The sequence below is a fragment of the Rissa tridactyla genome, chromosome 3 (assembly GCF_028500815.1).
Source record: "Rissa tridactyla isolate bRisTri1 chromosome 3, bRisTri1.patW.cur.20221130, whole genome shotgun sequence".
NCBI lineage: Eukaryota > Metazoa > Chordata > Aves > Charadriiformes > Laridae > Rissa > Rissa tridactyla.
In genome coordinates this window covers 14,270,577-14,285,916 of record NC_071468.1, presented here as the reverse complement: position 1 = coordinate 14,285,916, position 15,340 = coordinate 14,270,577, and the positions used below count along the sequence as shown (strand labels likewise).

Sequence of the window (15,340 nt, the reverse complement as noted above, 5' to 3'; positions counted from 1 at the left end):
ATGGAAACATAGTCCCTGGGCACCTTCGGTGTGAACACATCCTGCCACTCACTTCTAGTATTGCAGCGTGAAATATGTGAGAACCCCATATACTACATCTCTGGGGAAGTGTCCACAACGTGAGCTCTGGGTGTCCTTCATTTCCAGTTGATAGCTGTAGTGAGCTGAGTTGGCCCTTCACACGTCTTAGAACTGCTACACAGTACGGCCACACTTGCTTCAGTGGCTTGGAGTTTCCTTTACAAATATAATAGTTTGAATTGGATTTTTTTTCAATGCAAGCTGAGATGCTGAAGCATAATTCTACAGCAAAAGGCAAATTCCACAGGACTTTACTCAAATGTATTTTTGTAGAACATTAGACTTCAGCTACATGTTCGGCTTATAGAATGCAATGACAAGGAAAGTTGAGGATAGCCTATATGTTTTCTGTCAGCATCCCTATAGCTAGGGACCACTGATCTTTTCTGTCATGTACTAGCTGAGACAGCACTCATTCCAAACATCGGCTTCAAAAGTTAACAATAAATTTAGATCACCCAGCTTCTACATAATTCTACATAACTCTGTGTTCAGACAGTTTCCAGTGTAGCAGTCCTTTACCAGTGGAAACACTACATAAAGCAGTGCTCCTTATCTGTTTCATTTGATGAAAGTCATCACACAGTAACATGACAAGCTTTCTAAGAGCCATCAGCACTTCAGGTACAATTCATGGAGCTGCTGATGCCACTGTTCCCTGTTGCAGAAGTTGGTATGACTAGTGTTATTCATTAATCTTTTGGATGTGGGTGCATAAATAATGCAATGGCAATTTGTAGTGCTGAGCAGTCCTAAGTGCCTAGTAACTGGCATGTGGTTGAGCTTCCATTTGTGTGTCTGACTCAGTTTGAATACTGCCTTTATTTCTGAATTTGTTAAGATGGAGAATGGAGAACCGGTCCCCTTGATAATTGCAGCAGGAGGTGGTGGCAGGGCCTACAGGGCCAAAACAGACACATTTCATCCAGAAAGGCTGGAGAATGATTCCTCTATTCCAGGACTGAATGGAAATTCAGGAGCTGCAGGTAAGGAAATTTATTCTTTCTAAGAAAACCTTTGTGAATATGTGGTACTCCCAGATTCCTCCTCGCAAGGAGGTGAGACAAAACTCATGAAAACACAGTTCAGGGGGAAGATGGAAGTATAACAGATGCAAAAGGATGTACTCATAGTGCAGGATACTTGGCCTAAATAAGAGTATCAGAGATGGTATAGCCATAGCATTCTCCCAAAATCATGTAGTACCTCTCATAACAAAAGTTGTTTGATTTTTGATGTGGGAGTTTGCAGTGCCAATGTGGCCGTCCTGCTCCCTGCACTGTGTTGCGCTGTGTAGACATACTCACAGTTTCCCTGGCTTATGCAGAAAGAGCATAATTGCACCCTGGCTAGAAGTCTCTGTGAAGAGACCTTGGACTGAACAACCAGCAGAGCTGAAAGTGAGTCACTGGTGAGTATGTTGTATTTAGAGTGGGGGCTGGTACATGTTTTCACATCCCGTTCACTAAATTCCTTTTATGCTGCTTCAGAACTGACATAGGGTTTTTCAAAAGTATTTTTTGCAAAGAGAAGGGGAAGGCTCTGTAAGCCAGAAACAAGCGGATGGGGAGTAGGCAGGGATATCTTTTTACATTTTCCATAGAAAATACTTGTCCTTTTATGGTAAGTGAAAAGAGCTGCAGATAATTAACATGGTCGAAAGCCCTACAGAAAGGTCACTGTAGCACTGCGTATCAAGCACATCCTCTCTTCTAACCAAGGCATAATATTCTTACTTTCAGCTGAGGTTCTTTGAAGGAGTGCTTGTTCTGCAGTTCCCTGCAGTGTTTTTTACACAGAAATAACCCCTACCTGTGCCTTTTCTCTTCTCTTAACTGCAGGTGGTGGAGGTGGCTGGAATGATAACACTTCCTTCCTGTGGTCAGGAAAATCCTTGCTGGAAGGTGCTACTGGAGGAAGATCCTGCCCCCAGGCCATGAAGAAGTGGGGGTGGGAGACAAGAGGGGGTTTCGGAGGGGGTGGAGGGGGGTGCTCCTCAGGTGGAGGAGGCGGAGGATATATAGGTAAAGTGGCTTCGTGTTCAAGGTGTCCCTTCCCCTCCTTTAATGCTAATGATCAGCAAAACGCTGATAGATAATTCTCCTGTAGCTAGCATATTTGACTGTTATGTACTAGTATGTCTGTGTGTTGCCTTTTTAGCACTAGATGAACGTATGGCATTTAGTCTCTGAGCAAATAGCCAGATGTCAGTCCTTCAGCTGTAATCCTGGCTTTGCGCTCTGCAAAATGTGCCATCAAGTTCCTGCTGTGATTCTTGAGCCTTCCATTTTGGGGTTACAGTGCTGAAGAAGGAGGAGCCACAGGCTATGTGCTCCCATTGCCAGCACCTGTGTTTTGAGGACGTTGGTCCTGGAGACTGGCAGCCAGGCTTTATGCCAGGGAAAGACGCAGCTTCTTCTACCCTGCCCTGCTGTGGGTGGGCCTTGGTCCTGCGCAGAAGGTCTCTGGGGGCAGAGGCTCAGGCTGCCAGCCAGGACCCTTCCTAATAACGACAGTGGTGTTGACTTCAGTCAACAAGGAGCTAATTTCATGTGCTGAGGGTCTCAAGACAGCTGTCAGATGGCATTACGTTGATTATAACTGGTGTGGGCCAGATTCAAGATCTCTACTAACCCGTAATCTCCTGGGCCACATAGTTTCTTCAGCCATCTGCACTGTGGTGGACTTTTTAACCCCTGGTTCTCCACAGCTTGAATCAAGAGTATGATAGACTAGAAATCCTGAGAGGAAGTAACAAGTTTAAATGATTAAGTGCATGTTTTGTACCAATGTTATTGTGTAATGCTTTTTTCCAACAGAATGCCTCACATGACATAATTTTAATTTCATCAAAGAAGGTTAAAGAGGAAAAGCCATTTTTGGGTGGGGCGGGGGAACCTTTGCATGCTTGTAGCGCAAAGTATATGGCCCGTACTGTGCTTCTAATATGTTCTACGTAACTGCCCATACTTTGGTCCTGATATGTTCTGTATGCCCAAGCACAAATGAGCAACTCATAAATTCCTTTGGTCCCCACTCCTGGTAGACCACCACCCTGCTTTCAGGGTGCGAAGGAGAGGAAAATATCAGATTATTCCTTCCCTGTGCTGACACAGTACATACCTTGATCAGCAAGGGTACTGAACTTGGCCCTTGAGTACTGGTGTTTTCCAGTTTCTTGGCTATATTAATTTCAAGAAGGGCTTAAAAGGGATGTTTCACAGCATCCAAATGGTTAAAGATGAAGTTTGTGCCTTAGTTTGCAGCAGTCTGCTTAAAACAGAGCTAAGAAATTCATTGTCACAAGCTGCTGCTGTTAAATTGAAGTTCTAGAGATAAGAGACTGGGGGTTCATGCCGCAGCTCGCTAAGTGTTCCCTGTATGTTAAATACTTTGATTTATTCTCTTTTCTCATTTGGATGCTTCCCTAAATATGCTGAAGTCATGCATGTTGAAACGCTTATCTGTATTTTAGTGCCAATGAGCCTCAGTCTGTTAAGGTAACTTCTGGTTTGACGTAGGTGGCAATGCTGCAGTGGACAATGACCCAGAGATGGATGGGGAGGATGGTGTGTCCTTTATTAATCCAATTGGTACTTTATACACTCCAGCACTTAAAGGTATTCATATTGGTCAGAAGTCTTCTAGTGGGTTTATTTCATGTTAAGAATAGATTGCATCTGTAGTACGCTTTAGAAACCTTTGGGTACAGCTTAGTGTTATCATGAATGTGAGGAGGCAGAAAGACAGCATGACGAAGTCCAATGGAGAATAAAAAGAAGTAGCAGGAAGAAAGCAGGGGGAGAGAACATCAAGGCTAATCCAAACACTTCCCAACAATATAGTCTACCAGCCTATAGAATAATTTTGGCCAATAGTTCAGATAATTTAGGAAAGAAACAGACAAAGCACCTGACTATTCACCTCACGTGTTCCTTACAGCATTCCTCAGCAAAGTATCCAGGTTGGACCAGGGATTTTGCAGACAAAACAGTGCAGTTCTGCCCAGGAGTGCGTGGGAGTGATAAATACTGCCACTTCAGCCTGTGTTTGTCCAGAAGTTAGTGTCTTGAATATGTTTGTGATGTGTTCAGAAATACAAAAATATCTATTTGCTCAAAAAAAAAAAAAGCTTGCTTTAGAACAGCCAGAATTATTTTCAAATACAGATGTACTCTGGCCTGGTGGATTGACCCAGAAAGTTTTGAAATCATTGCAGTGTTTGATCTCAGAGGGAGTAAAAGCCAGGAAAGAAAAGGGTAAGCCCCACGGACCGCTGAAAGGGCAGGTTTCCCTTAGCCTCGGGAGCAGCCTCCTTGCTAACCTGGTAGGACTGTCTGCTCAAAGAGAGCCAGTGCACCTCAACTGCAGTGGGACTAATTTAGCTGGATGTTATTTTCTGCATGAGAAAAGGACAGGAGCTATAGGAGGTGGGGAGAAATTGGTTCCTTAGGTGGGGAGAAATTGGTTTCTTAGATGGGGCCCACCCTGACGCATCTGGCAACCATGACCACTATGTCTCCTGTTTCTGTCAGTGCCCAAGGGAATGATATGAATGATCTTTACAGTAATTAACTCAGCTTCTTTCATCCACTCCCTAGTGACAGAGGGGCACGGAGAGGTGGATATTAGGCTGCACCTTAACTGCAGTCACTGTGAGATGGACGAGTGCCGTGTTGATCTTGAGACTCAAAAAGTCATTTGCTTTTGTGAGCCAGGCACAGAGTTGGCTGAGGATGGTGTGTCTTGCATAGGTAAGTAGGTGTATGGGGTAGGCTGCTAGCATGTGAAACAGAAAATGCATGGCAAAAACCTGTAGTTTGGACTGTAAGACATCCTGAAAGTGTTATCTAGTCTTTCTTAAAAATGGCTTCCGTTGAATGTTACCTTCTTTCCCGCTGGTATATGCTGCAGAGTTATTTTGCTGGGATATAGGCACATCAGTGCTGAGGAATGGTGCACAGATTAGCATTGCTGGTTTGCTTTCCAGTATACGTTTGGTATACCGGGCAGCACTGAGGAGAGTCAGATTTTGCGCCTGGTTGCGCTGATGCTCACAGTCTGCTCTGAAATCATGAAAGTTTGCTCACTGAAGGAATTTTCCAGCTAAACTTAAATTCCAGGTCAGTCCTCTTAAAAGCCAAAAAAATGTACAAGGTGAAGGAGAATATAGTTCCTGTGGATTTGGACATGTAAGGTGCAGAATCTATAAGAAATTCTACATGAGAGATCTCTGAGGAAAACTAAAGACAGCGCTGTACTTGCCTTACTTTAAAAAACAAGTGTTCAGAGCTCCATTACTAGGTTTCCTTCATATTTTTGCCCAGCAGTTAGAGCAAGTGACTCCGGGGTTTTGGAATCCTGCTCTCAGCTTTGTCACTGGCATGGGAAAATTGTTCTGTATTTTTACCACTCTCACCTGTAAAATGGGTGAAAAGCATGGTCATTTTGCCAGGGTGAAGTAAACCTTAATAGATAGTCACTGAACGCCTGGTGGTCCTGAGTGAGGATGCAGCTATGGAATACTTTGTACTACGCTTGCTGTTAACAAGTTTTTCTGCCTGGATTAGATGCATTTAGGAGGTGATATATTGCAGTCCTCCTTCTGCTTTTGCTGTGATTTGGCATTGATAGCAGCACTTTAACCCTGGCAATGTAGTGTTCTTTCCACCTCCTCAACCTCCTGCCCCTGGTTTTTATGGTCTTGTTTTCATACCCAGGGAGTGCACATGTTAATTCGCTGATAGCAAACCATCTGTTTTAATGGGTTGATATTAATTGAGGAAAGTCAAACAATGAAGTATTAGAGGTCATAGATCCTGAGCACTGATCATGCCAGAGGTTGCTCCTACACTATAGGAGCAGCAGATGAGTAAATGGAAGGAAAAACAGAAAAATCTGTCTGCAAAAAAAGTGGCTGTTGGAAGATCATTTCAAACATGTAATTCGTTCTTCTCCTGCCTCTGTTACAGCTGAGCCAGTGGTTCATCTCCCCCTCTCCTTGGTCTTGTCCGTAGTGACTTCAGCATTGGTGGCTGCTTTAATTTTGGCTTTTTCAGGAATCATGATAGGTGAGTGTTTCTCTGCAAAAAGATATTTTCATATGAGGGCTGGATCTGAGCCAGGGATAATTGGGCCCTGGGAGGCAAAAGGATTCAGGTTTTTAGCTGCTGCTGTATTTAATGACACCTTCCCACACACATGCCTTAACTTTAGATTTCAGTCGTTGTTTCTAACCACAATGACCAATTTGAGGAGGTTTCAGTTACTGACTGCATCTCAAAAGAGACATTATTGCTTGTGTTGTAGCGTAAAGCTGCCAGAACACAGCTGCCACTGGTTTTGAAAGAGCTGTTGGTGCTTAATGCCTAAAAGCAAGCTTCTTTATTTGCGGCCTATATACAGATTTAGCCTCTTAATGTATGACATTTCAGCTTGAAATTCTGACATAGGTTCCCCTTTTACAAACTGCTACTAGGTATGATGTGGGCATTCTTGGCATCTTTATTTGGAATTCTAAAAAGGTACTTTTCACCCTTTCATTTTCTTATTTTAAACAATTGCTCACCTGCGTTCGATTGCAAGCGGAATAGATTTGAATCAATGAAAAGCGGCCAGGAATTCAAACCACAGCTCTGCCACCTTTCTTTGTCCACACTGGATATAGTCTGGGGGAGGGGAGGGATGTACTCGGAGCAGCAAACAGCAGCTATTAAATTAGATTTGCGCAGCTGTTTCATTTTTAAGAATTTCAGGAGTTATCAGTTGCACACACATGGCCCTACATGTATGATTTCTGGCCTGACAGTAGCCCTTTAAAATTACTAATTACTTCTCAGGGAGTGGAAGAGTAATCCTCTTTCCATCCAACTAGCCTATCGTTGCCATCTCAGGAAAGAGCAGTGGTTTAAAAAATCAAAGCAAAAGCAATGAGGAGGAAAATGGAGGACAGGAAGGGTTTGTGGATAGGTCATTACATCTGTCTGCCTTTGCAAGTGCATGTTTACCCCTTAAATTCTTCCCCTGAGCAACATCTGCTGGAGAAGATGCAATAGCTATTACTGTCACAGTCTTCGGGCTCAATCCAGCTGCCACAGAAATCAATAGTAAGGGTAATAGTGATTTAACCTGCTCACAATTGGCATCTTGCTGTGAAAAAAATACTGCAATATCAATTACTATTACAAGGAATATCCACAGGATGTCTTCCTTCAAGGTGTGATATCTAATGACGTTTTAGAAGTATCAGCCAAGTGATTCAAGGAGTATAACACTACCATAAACTGGTTTCAAATTTAGTCCAACTCTGTTGTTTAGAAACAGAAGAAGTTTTGCAAAGTGAGCTAGTTTTATGTACAATGTGTTATTCTGAGGTAACAGTTTAGTCTATCCATTTTGAACAATACCATGCGATAATTCATTTTAGATTATAGTCGCTTTGACATGATTTAGGAAAGTTGGTTATACCCTGACTCCCTCAAGTTTGGAACTGGGCTCATACTTAGAAGGTCCACTTAAACCAAATAGAACAAAACAAAAAACTCATAACTGTGAAATCAGAGATCTCTTAGTGACATTCATTTTACTTCTTCCAAACAGTTTATGAGCAAGCCTGTTTCTTCATAAGACGTGTAAATCGAATGTTCCTGAATAACTTCAGATTCCATTTTCTATCTGTAATTATTCGATGCACAGAAATATGACAGTGTCAGTGTCTGGTTTGATTTGCTGAAATTTGACACACAGCAAATTCCAGTGAGGCATGCTGCACAGCTGCTGTCCTGTTCCAGAGTCAATCTGTGTCTCTGGTTTTCTGTGTTCTCCATATTTAGTATATCGCCGGAAGCACCAGGAGCTACAAGCCATGCAGATGGAGTTACAGAGCCCAGAATATAAACTGAGCAAGCTGCGTACCTCCACTATCATGACAGACTACAATCCCAACTACTGCTTTGCAGGAAAGACCACATCCATTAGTGACCTTAAAGAGGTGCCTCGAAAAAACATCTCCCTCATCCGGTAAATTCGTCTTTGCCTTCCCCATGCTTCACACTGTACACTCACGTGTGCTGGCTCTCTTACACAGATGTGAACTCGTGTCTTTGTGCAGGCACGTACAAATTCTCGTACTTTTAGACTCATGCCCCTTTTCATTAGAAAAAAAAGCTGCAGTAGTTAGGCTTGTGTGGAGGGGACTAGAATTCAGCAGTCTCCTTGACCTTTTACAGGTGCAGTTTTAATGTTCTGGAATTATGAGAGGAACTGAAGAGTCATCGCCAGTAATTCAGACACATCTTTTGCAAACTGTGCAATGAATGGCCCATTTTCAGTGTTAACCGATAAAATGCTGTGAAGGCCAAGGCTTGTAGGAGGCTCTTTTAGTCTTTGGTGGGATCTTTGGTAAAGACAATTACATCCTTAAGTACAATAGCAGGAAAAGCAATGGGTTTGAGACTGACAGACAGTATTAAAAAGGCAGGAATATAAAGCCACCAGGATAGTCATGTCTAGATCAGAACTTCTGGAAAGTTTGAAAGTCTCTTAAGAAAAACTTGAAAATTCAGAGTTCTTTCACACTTTGCTCTGCTGCAGGATATCGTGTGTGCCACTTGTGAATGTGGCATGACCCTGGTGCCATGCAGTTTTACACAAGAAGCTTACGGTGCTAGAAAAAGATGATGCTCGGACCAGTCTATGCAGTCTGCAGTGTTGTGCTGTCTCTTATCTTATCCCCCCTTACCTGCACATCTTGCTGGACTGCATCTGGAAGCTTCCGTTGTACCCTGTGCTGCTGCTGCCTTTGTCACTTGGGCTCTGAAAAGATTTTTGAAGTGTGGCAAGGTGCAGAGAGCAGAAGATACAGCTGGGAATTGATAAGGACAGGGAAGGTGGGCTTTTGGGGAGGAGGGTGAATTATGAGCTGTAGAGATCTGTTTTATACCCTCAGTTTGTACTGTTAGTGAGGTGTACCCAAGAATATTGCCTCAAGATGATACCTACAAAATGTTACAAGAAGAAGTGGTTGAGTCACAGGCAACGCAAGTCCTCACTGTGGTTTCACTGCCCAGACTGGTCATCATCCCGGCGAAACTCCAGATGCAGCTTATGCAACAGCAGAGCGGATTGCCCTTAGCAGCACCTCTTTGAACAGGCAGGAGGGCAACAGCCCATGCAAAAACAGTCCATTGATAGACCAGAGAACAGAATCAGTGCATCTCTCAGGCCAAACTTGGCTCTACCAGGAAAGCACATGTTGTAGAAGAGAGCCTTAGTGAGAGCCTTTTACCCAGACTGAGGTGCAGGAATGTCTCTTAGAGGCTCAAACTGCTACTGCCCGATGCACAGCCCATGCAGTGTTAAGAGGGACTCAGGATCTGGGATGCAGCCTCATTCTCTGACAGAGTTCGCTGTGTTGTTGTGACGCATGTGGTATAGCTATTGTTGTACCGGTTGACTTAACGTTAAGCAAGTGAACACTGAACAGGCAGGTGTGCAAAATCGGTATCACAAGGGCAGGGGACAGGATCTGTTGTGTGATTACTTTAATTCCTTTCTTTTTTTCTTGTACCCTTATTCAAAATAAAACTGTAAATTTCATAATACGATCAGTGCCAGAAACAATCCTCATCACAAATTCCTAGAGCCGAGTGCTTTATATAGCACTATCATCACCATTTACTGGCTAAGGTGCTTACCCAGAATCACAAAAAAAATCAGGAAAAGACACTTGGTTTACAATTCAGGTCCTTTGAGAACCATTGTGCTTCCTAGTTTCTTGTTCAGGTGATGCATAAACATCATGGGAACTGTTAATGTGTTTAGGGTGTGGGAACACCAAAACTTAAGACCCATCTTGCACTCACCACTAAAGCACTGACACCAAAGCCATAGAAGAGTGCTATCCATTACACAGTGCTATCCAGCAATTTGATTTCACTGGGGACTGTTAACTTTTGAGGATTGCTTTCCCTTCCAATTAAATACGTCGTAGGTCCAGGAAAGATCGCGTCAAGGTCTGGTCCCCTGCGTAGTGTGAGGAGTGGTATCATCAGTGTCAATATCCAGTTCTCCCTGCTTCACTACCATGAAAATTGTGAGCCCGTTCTGTGAGCTGTGACCACAGTGTTATAATGTGTGTTCTCTGTAGTAAAACCTTCTTGTCTTCTCTGGTCTGTCCAGGGGTTTGGGTCACGGAGCCTTTGGTGAGGTATATGAAGGTCAGGTGGCAGGGATCCCCAGCGACCCCACTCCCTTGCAGGTGGCTGTGAAAGTAAGTGACAGTGTATGAGTTATCATGATGGTTTCATGCACCTTTCACCCAAGAGTCCCAATGCATTATTAAAATGAACTAAGCGTTACCATAGTACTGAAGGATGTGGCTAGAAAGGTTGCTGCTCTATTGCAACACTTTAATCCATCATAGCGATGGTACAACTTGTAGCATATGGGCTTGTGAGACTATTAAAAGAGGTCTGTAAGTATTCCCATACAGCTGCAGTAGACTGCAAGCATGAGAAATAAATCCGTCCTCTGTCCATCCTCTACATGCTACACCTGGTGTTGTAACCTGTCCAAAGCCTTTGAGTCAGAGGCCAAAAGTCTTCACAGGGCCAAGAGCAGCTGGCACACGTATCAAAGAGCCTGCAGGTAGGAGATGGCTGGTTTTCCAGGGGTCTCAGCACTCCATTACAGGATGGATATGCACCGGATGTGAAGCTAAATCTTGAGAGACCCTGGTAGGGTTCTCCAGGCCTTCAGCAGCCTAGCTAGCTTGTTTTCTCCTAGAGGTTGCATAGCAGCACAGTCCTACTGCTGGTTATAGTTCATAGTTTTGCTGGGAGGTAGCAGTATTGAACTGTCTGAGAGCTCAGGAACTGTGGTTCTCATTCCTCGTCCTCTATACAGCAGAGTCCCATATATTGAGCACTGTTCCCTGTGCACTCTGGGCTATTTCCTTTGCTGGGAGGAGGATGGCAGTGGCATTAATGGGCCGTGTGTTCTGATCTGTACCTTTCAACAGGCTTCACAGTCTGGTTTAGTAATGGTCTAGCTATTATCTAGTGGTCTAGCTAGTGAGGTTTCTTTTTGAGAAACAAGAATTGCTGCAGACAATGTTGGCGCTTTTGATTGTGTCAGGTGTTCTACATCTGTAAGTATAAATATATTCTCCTTCTCACCTGTTCTTTCTTTTCCAGACATTGCCAGAAGTGTGTTCGGAGCAAGATGAGCTGGACTTCCTCATGGAAGCTCTCATTATTAGGTGCGTATGAATAAGATGAACAAGCTCTTGTGTAGGCTTGCAAAGCCCAGAACGGCGAGGAAAAAAGGTTCTTTGAGAGATGATGTCCATGAACACATCTATACAGTAGTTTTAGTACATGGCTATCAGTATTTTAGAAGAGGATAGGCATTAGAATCCTTTTCTATTCTTCTTACAAATGAAGAAACTGAGGTACCAGATGATTAAGGGCTGAATTTTCAAGGGAGTCCACAGTGGTTTTCATTATCCAAATTGAAAATCTTGAGGCCCAGTTTTCAGAACTGATAATAGAATCCTTTGATTTCTTTTAGACATCAGAAACATGAGGTAAGAGGAGACCTTAGGAGTTTTGATTAAACTACTCAAAACTAACATACAGCATTGACCTGATGGTGCTGTCACATCACATCTCAGTGACTGGGTCCTAGGATCCACAGAAATAGTTTCCTATCACATTGAGGTCTGGAGAAATAAGGAAATATTAGAGACTAAACCTTGAGGAATATCCCCTGCACAAGCAAATTCCTATGTCAGTATATTATTTGGAACAACTGCCCTGGGTCAGCTTCTGCCCCTTGGACAGTGAAATTAGGAGCAGACACTTCTGTTATCAGACATTCTCTGCTTCCTGTGACCCCTAAGTCTTGCTGTAGCCCAAAACGGATGCAGAATATATGAGGTAGAAAAGCAGCCAGAAGCTGCTCCTTCCCCACCTCTGTTTCTGCATGATGCAGACAGACACAAAGTGCAGGGCTTTAGCTTTTTCCAGCTATGCTGCCTTTGAGATTTGTTACTTATTCTGAAAAAAAAAACCCAAACATTCCCCACAGCAAAACATTCGGATTCTTTTCTGTAATTGTGCTTTTTGGATCAAAGATGCTCCATAGTTGAGTCTCCCTGTTTCCACAGCAAGTTCAACCACCAGAATATTGTGCGCTGTATCGGGGTGAGCTTGCAGGCACTGCCCCGTTTCATCCTGCTAGAGCTCATGGCTGGAGGTGACCTGAAATCGTTCCTGAGAGAGACGCGGCCTAGACCGGTAAGAAAAGAGAAAATTGAATTTTATTTAGTAAGCTGCTGCCACAAGGCAAATACATAACTATAAAAGAGCTGATCCATGCAGCTACTATTTCCCAGCATTATAGAGGATCAGAAAATTTCCGTTGCTAGAAGACCACTCTGGCCGGACACAGACTTACAGGGAACAATGCTGCTGGGGTTATGCAGAGGTGCCTCATCCCTGGACTTTGCTACATATCATTGCAGATACTAGCTAAAGAAAGAGAAAAACCAAAATATTAAAAACAGATGTTAAACTCTACTCTTACCTTCCTCATACCAGCTGGGGGCGGGTTGGGGAGAAGCATTAAGGTATTAATGATAAATCCATTATTTAAACTGCTGATCAGGTGCATTTCTGTGGATATCTGTCAGTACAAGTTTGACATAGAGAAGAGAATCTGGCCTGGAGCTGTTGAATTAATAGCAAATATCTTTAGTCCAGAGTTTTAAAGATTTTCTCACTGAAATCAGTATCAATAGGAACTTACGGTCAGTTAGAAATGCGTGAGAAATAAATTACAACTTCTAGAGAGGAATCAGTACTTCAGAAAAATAAAGTTTGCTATGAGCTCCTGGATCACAAAGGCACCCAGATGTTGTTGAAGTTAGCACCAGGGCCCAGCTTCATACTCTACATTTCTTTGACACAGGGCAAAATGCTGGATTTTATCAGTACGAGAGAGACATAAATGGGCTGTAACAGATAAGATTCTTCCTCGAGGCATCTGGAAACAGATTGACTTTGTATTTTTTCCTTGCAGTCTGGTTTTCAGACATATAAAATGGTCTGTGTTGCCCAGGAGCACTGCAGTCTTGGATAGATTGCAATAAAGTGGCTCCTGCCTGGATAAGAAGGCTAAACACCCAGAAAGTCAAGATGTTTGAAATCTGAGCTAGCAGTCTCTATAAACAGAGACCGTCTTCCTGTAGCACCTAGAGATGCTCTTGCCAGCTCATACAAATGGGCTGAACTTGGTGGTGGGTCAATGGGGAGATTCATGTTTTGCAGTGTGGGCTCTTGCAAGGTATGTTACCTTGCACGTGCTTTGTTCAAAACTGCCAGGACAGGCTGTGCTAGATGTGTGAAGTGGCAGGTGAAATGGGAAGGTGTAGAGCAAGGTCATCAATCACTTTGCAATGGGAGCATCTTTTTGGCTCATTAAATTAGAGAGAGAAGCCAGCTCGGTAATGATCAGGGTCTCGTGAGGAAGCACAAAGAACGTTAGTCCTGAACAGCAGGAATTTTTACCTACTTGCAGTAAAATGAACCAGTTGCTTTTGTGGATGAAAAGCCCTTAATCTTTATAGGATGCAGCCATGGGAGCCTTCTGATCTGAGGGGTTTGTTTCTGTCTGCCCCTACCACAGTCATGAGTTCCTCCTTGCACGCAAGGGCTTCCATTTCTGTTAGCAGTAGCTCTGTGCAACCCCTATGAAAACTGTCAGAAAAAGGTGCATGGTTCACTCCAGGCACAGCATACATTCCTTCCTTGCTATTTCTCTTCCTGCCTTCACAGTCTCTCCTTCCTTTCCTCCTCCTTCATTGTCTTTCCCGACCTGTGTGAGGTTATCTGAGACTGACCATAATTACTACTACACACAGGGGCTGTTCCCAGCACCTTGAAGATCATCCCCTCTTCCTGCATTTAACTTGCCTGCAGGCCTGGGACTGATGCTGCTGTTTCCTGCTCTGTCCCATGCCTGTCGCACTTTGGGAAAGATGAAGTTCAAATGCAGATGGGCAGCTGCAAGCTGGAACTGATTCAGAAAAACAGTTTCCAGTCCCTTTTTAACAGTTAGGTGAATGTGGACAGCCAGACTGTGTACAGACACGGTTCCACATGTTTCTGCTCCACATCTAACACCTTCCTTCCTCTTGCGCCCCACTTCTACTACCATACCACATGGTGGATGCCTGGCAAGAAGGACAGTGTAATTCATTGTCTGGCTGCCGGCACGGCTTCTGAGGGGCTAATGGCACCTGTGAGTGCTGAGAAATCAGCCTCTGGTGCACATGCTTGACTACTGGCCCAGAAACTGAGGCTAGGAGACTGTCTTACTGATGAGAGATGAGATGTGTGTGGAGCATTGTGCTCTGTGAAGTATGAGATCCAGCTGTGGGAGTGGATTTACCCTCTGCATATACCTGAGGTGTGACAGAGTCTCTGTACACAAGACCCGTGGGTCAGTACTTCTGTCTATATCTTTGCATTGCACTTAATGAACCCTGAGCTGCTGTGTTCTTCCTATTGCTCATTCAAGGCAGACAGGCAGAAGGTGGGCATAGCAGACTGGACATCTAACTCTCCAGTCCCGTTAAGGGAAAGGAAATACAAGGAACAGTGCAGAGTAAACAGGCTTCTATGAGCCTTGCTTCCAACAGGAATTAAGTGAACGCACAAGACCCAGCTGACTAACAGAGGTGCACTGTGTACTGTGCAGTAAGCACTGTATGAATTACTGTTGTCATTTCCCCTTGGTTTTTTCCAGTGTTGTATTTTTATTATTTATTTAGATGATCTCTGAAGGTCCTTTCCAACCCCTGCCATTCTGTGATTTTCCAGATTATTTTCTTACTACCTTGTCTTTCCCACCTACTTCTGCTTTCAGCCTGATTGCAGAAGGTGGAAGATGTATGTGTTCATTCTCTACCTTCATCCCCCAGTTGCTCTCCCTGCTCACCTGCCATAACTTCAAATTCATTTGCCAGTTTCAGACAAATTTAATAGAGGTTTCAAAGGCATTGACATCTCCCAAGGCTCCAGGAAGGAGAAAGCTCTACACTAGAGTGACCACTGAGCACAACAGTTGTCTTGTTTGGCTTGCCACTGGCCAGCGAGAACCTGTGTGACTAGCAGCAAGACACACACAACATACGGCTGTGTGCTCAGCCACTGAAAAGCATGGAAGGGAGCAAAGGGAAAGGTGGAGGAGAACG

General features: G+C 43.8%; 1 protein-coding gene across 4 annotated transcripts in view; it reads left to right on the top strand.

Moving 5' to 3' along the window:
* ALK (ALK receptor tyrosine kinase) overlaps window positions 1-15,340 on the top strand; it is a 327,314-nt gene that overhangs the window by 298,056 nt on the left and 13,918 nt on the right. For 3 of the 4 annotated variants that reach the window (XM_054195890.1, XM_054195891.1, XM_054195889.1), the window contains 9 exons: window positions 923-1,067; window positions 1,923-2,105; window positions 3,603-3,701; window positions 4,683-4,835; window positions 6,054-6,152; window positions 7,914-8,100; window positions 10,261-10,351; window positions 11,277-11,341; window positions 12,251-12,380. In XM_054195890.1, coding sequence (XP_054051865.1) covers window positions 923-1,067; window positions 1,923-2,105; window positions 3,603-3,701; window positions 4,683-4,835; window positions 6,054-6,152; window positions 7,914-8,100; window positions 10,261-10,351; window positions 11,277-11,341; window positions 12,251-12,380 — 1,152 coding nt within the window. Of the gene's footprint in view, window positions 1-922; window positions 1,068-1,620; window positions 2,106-3,602; window positions 3,702-4,682; window positions 4,836-6,053; window positions 6,153-7,913; window positions 8,101-10,260; window positions 10,352-11,276; window positions 11,342-12,250; window positions 12,381-15,340 lie in introns of those variants that run through there. The other variant, XM_054195892.1, reaches the window with a different exon arrangement.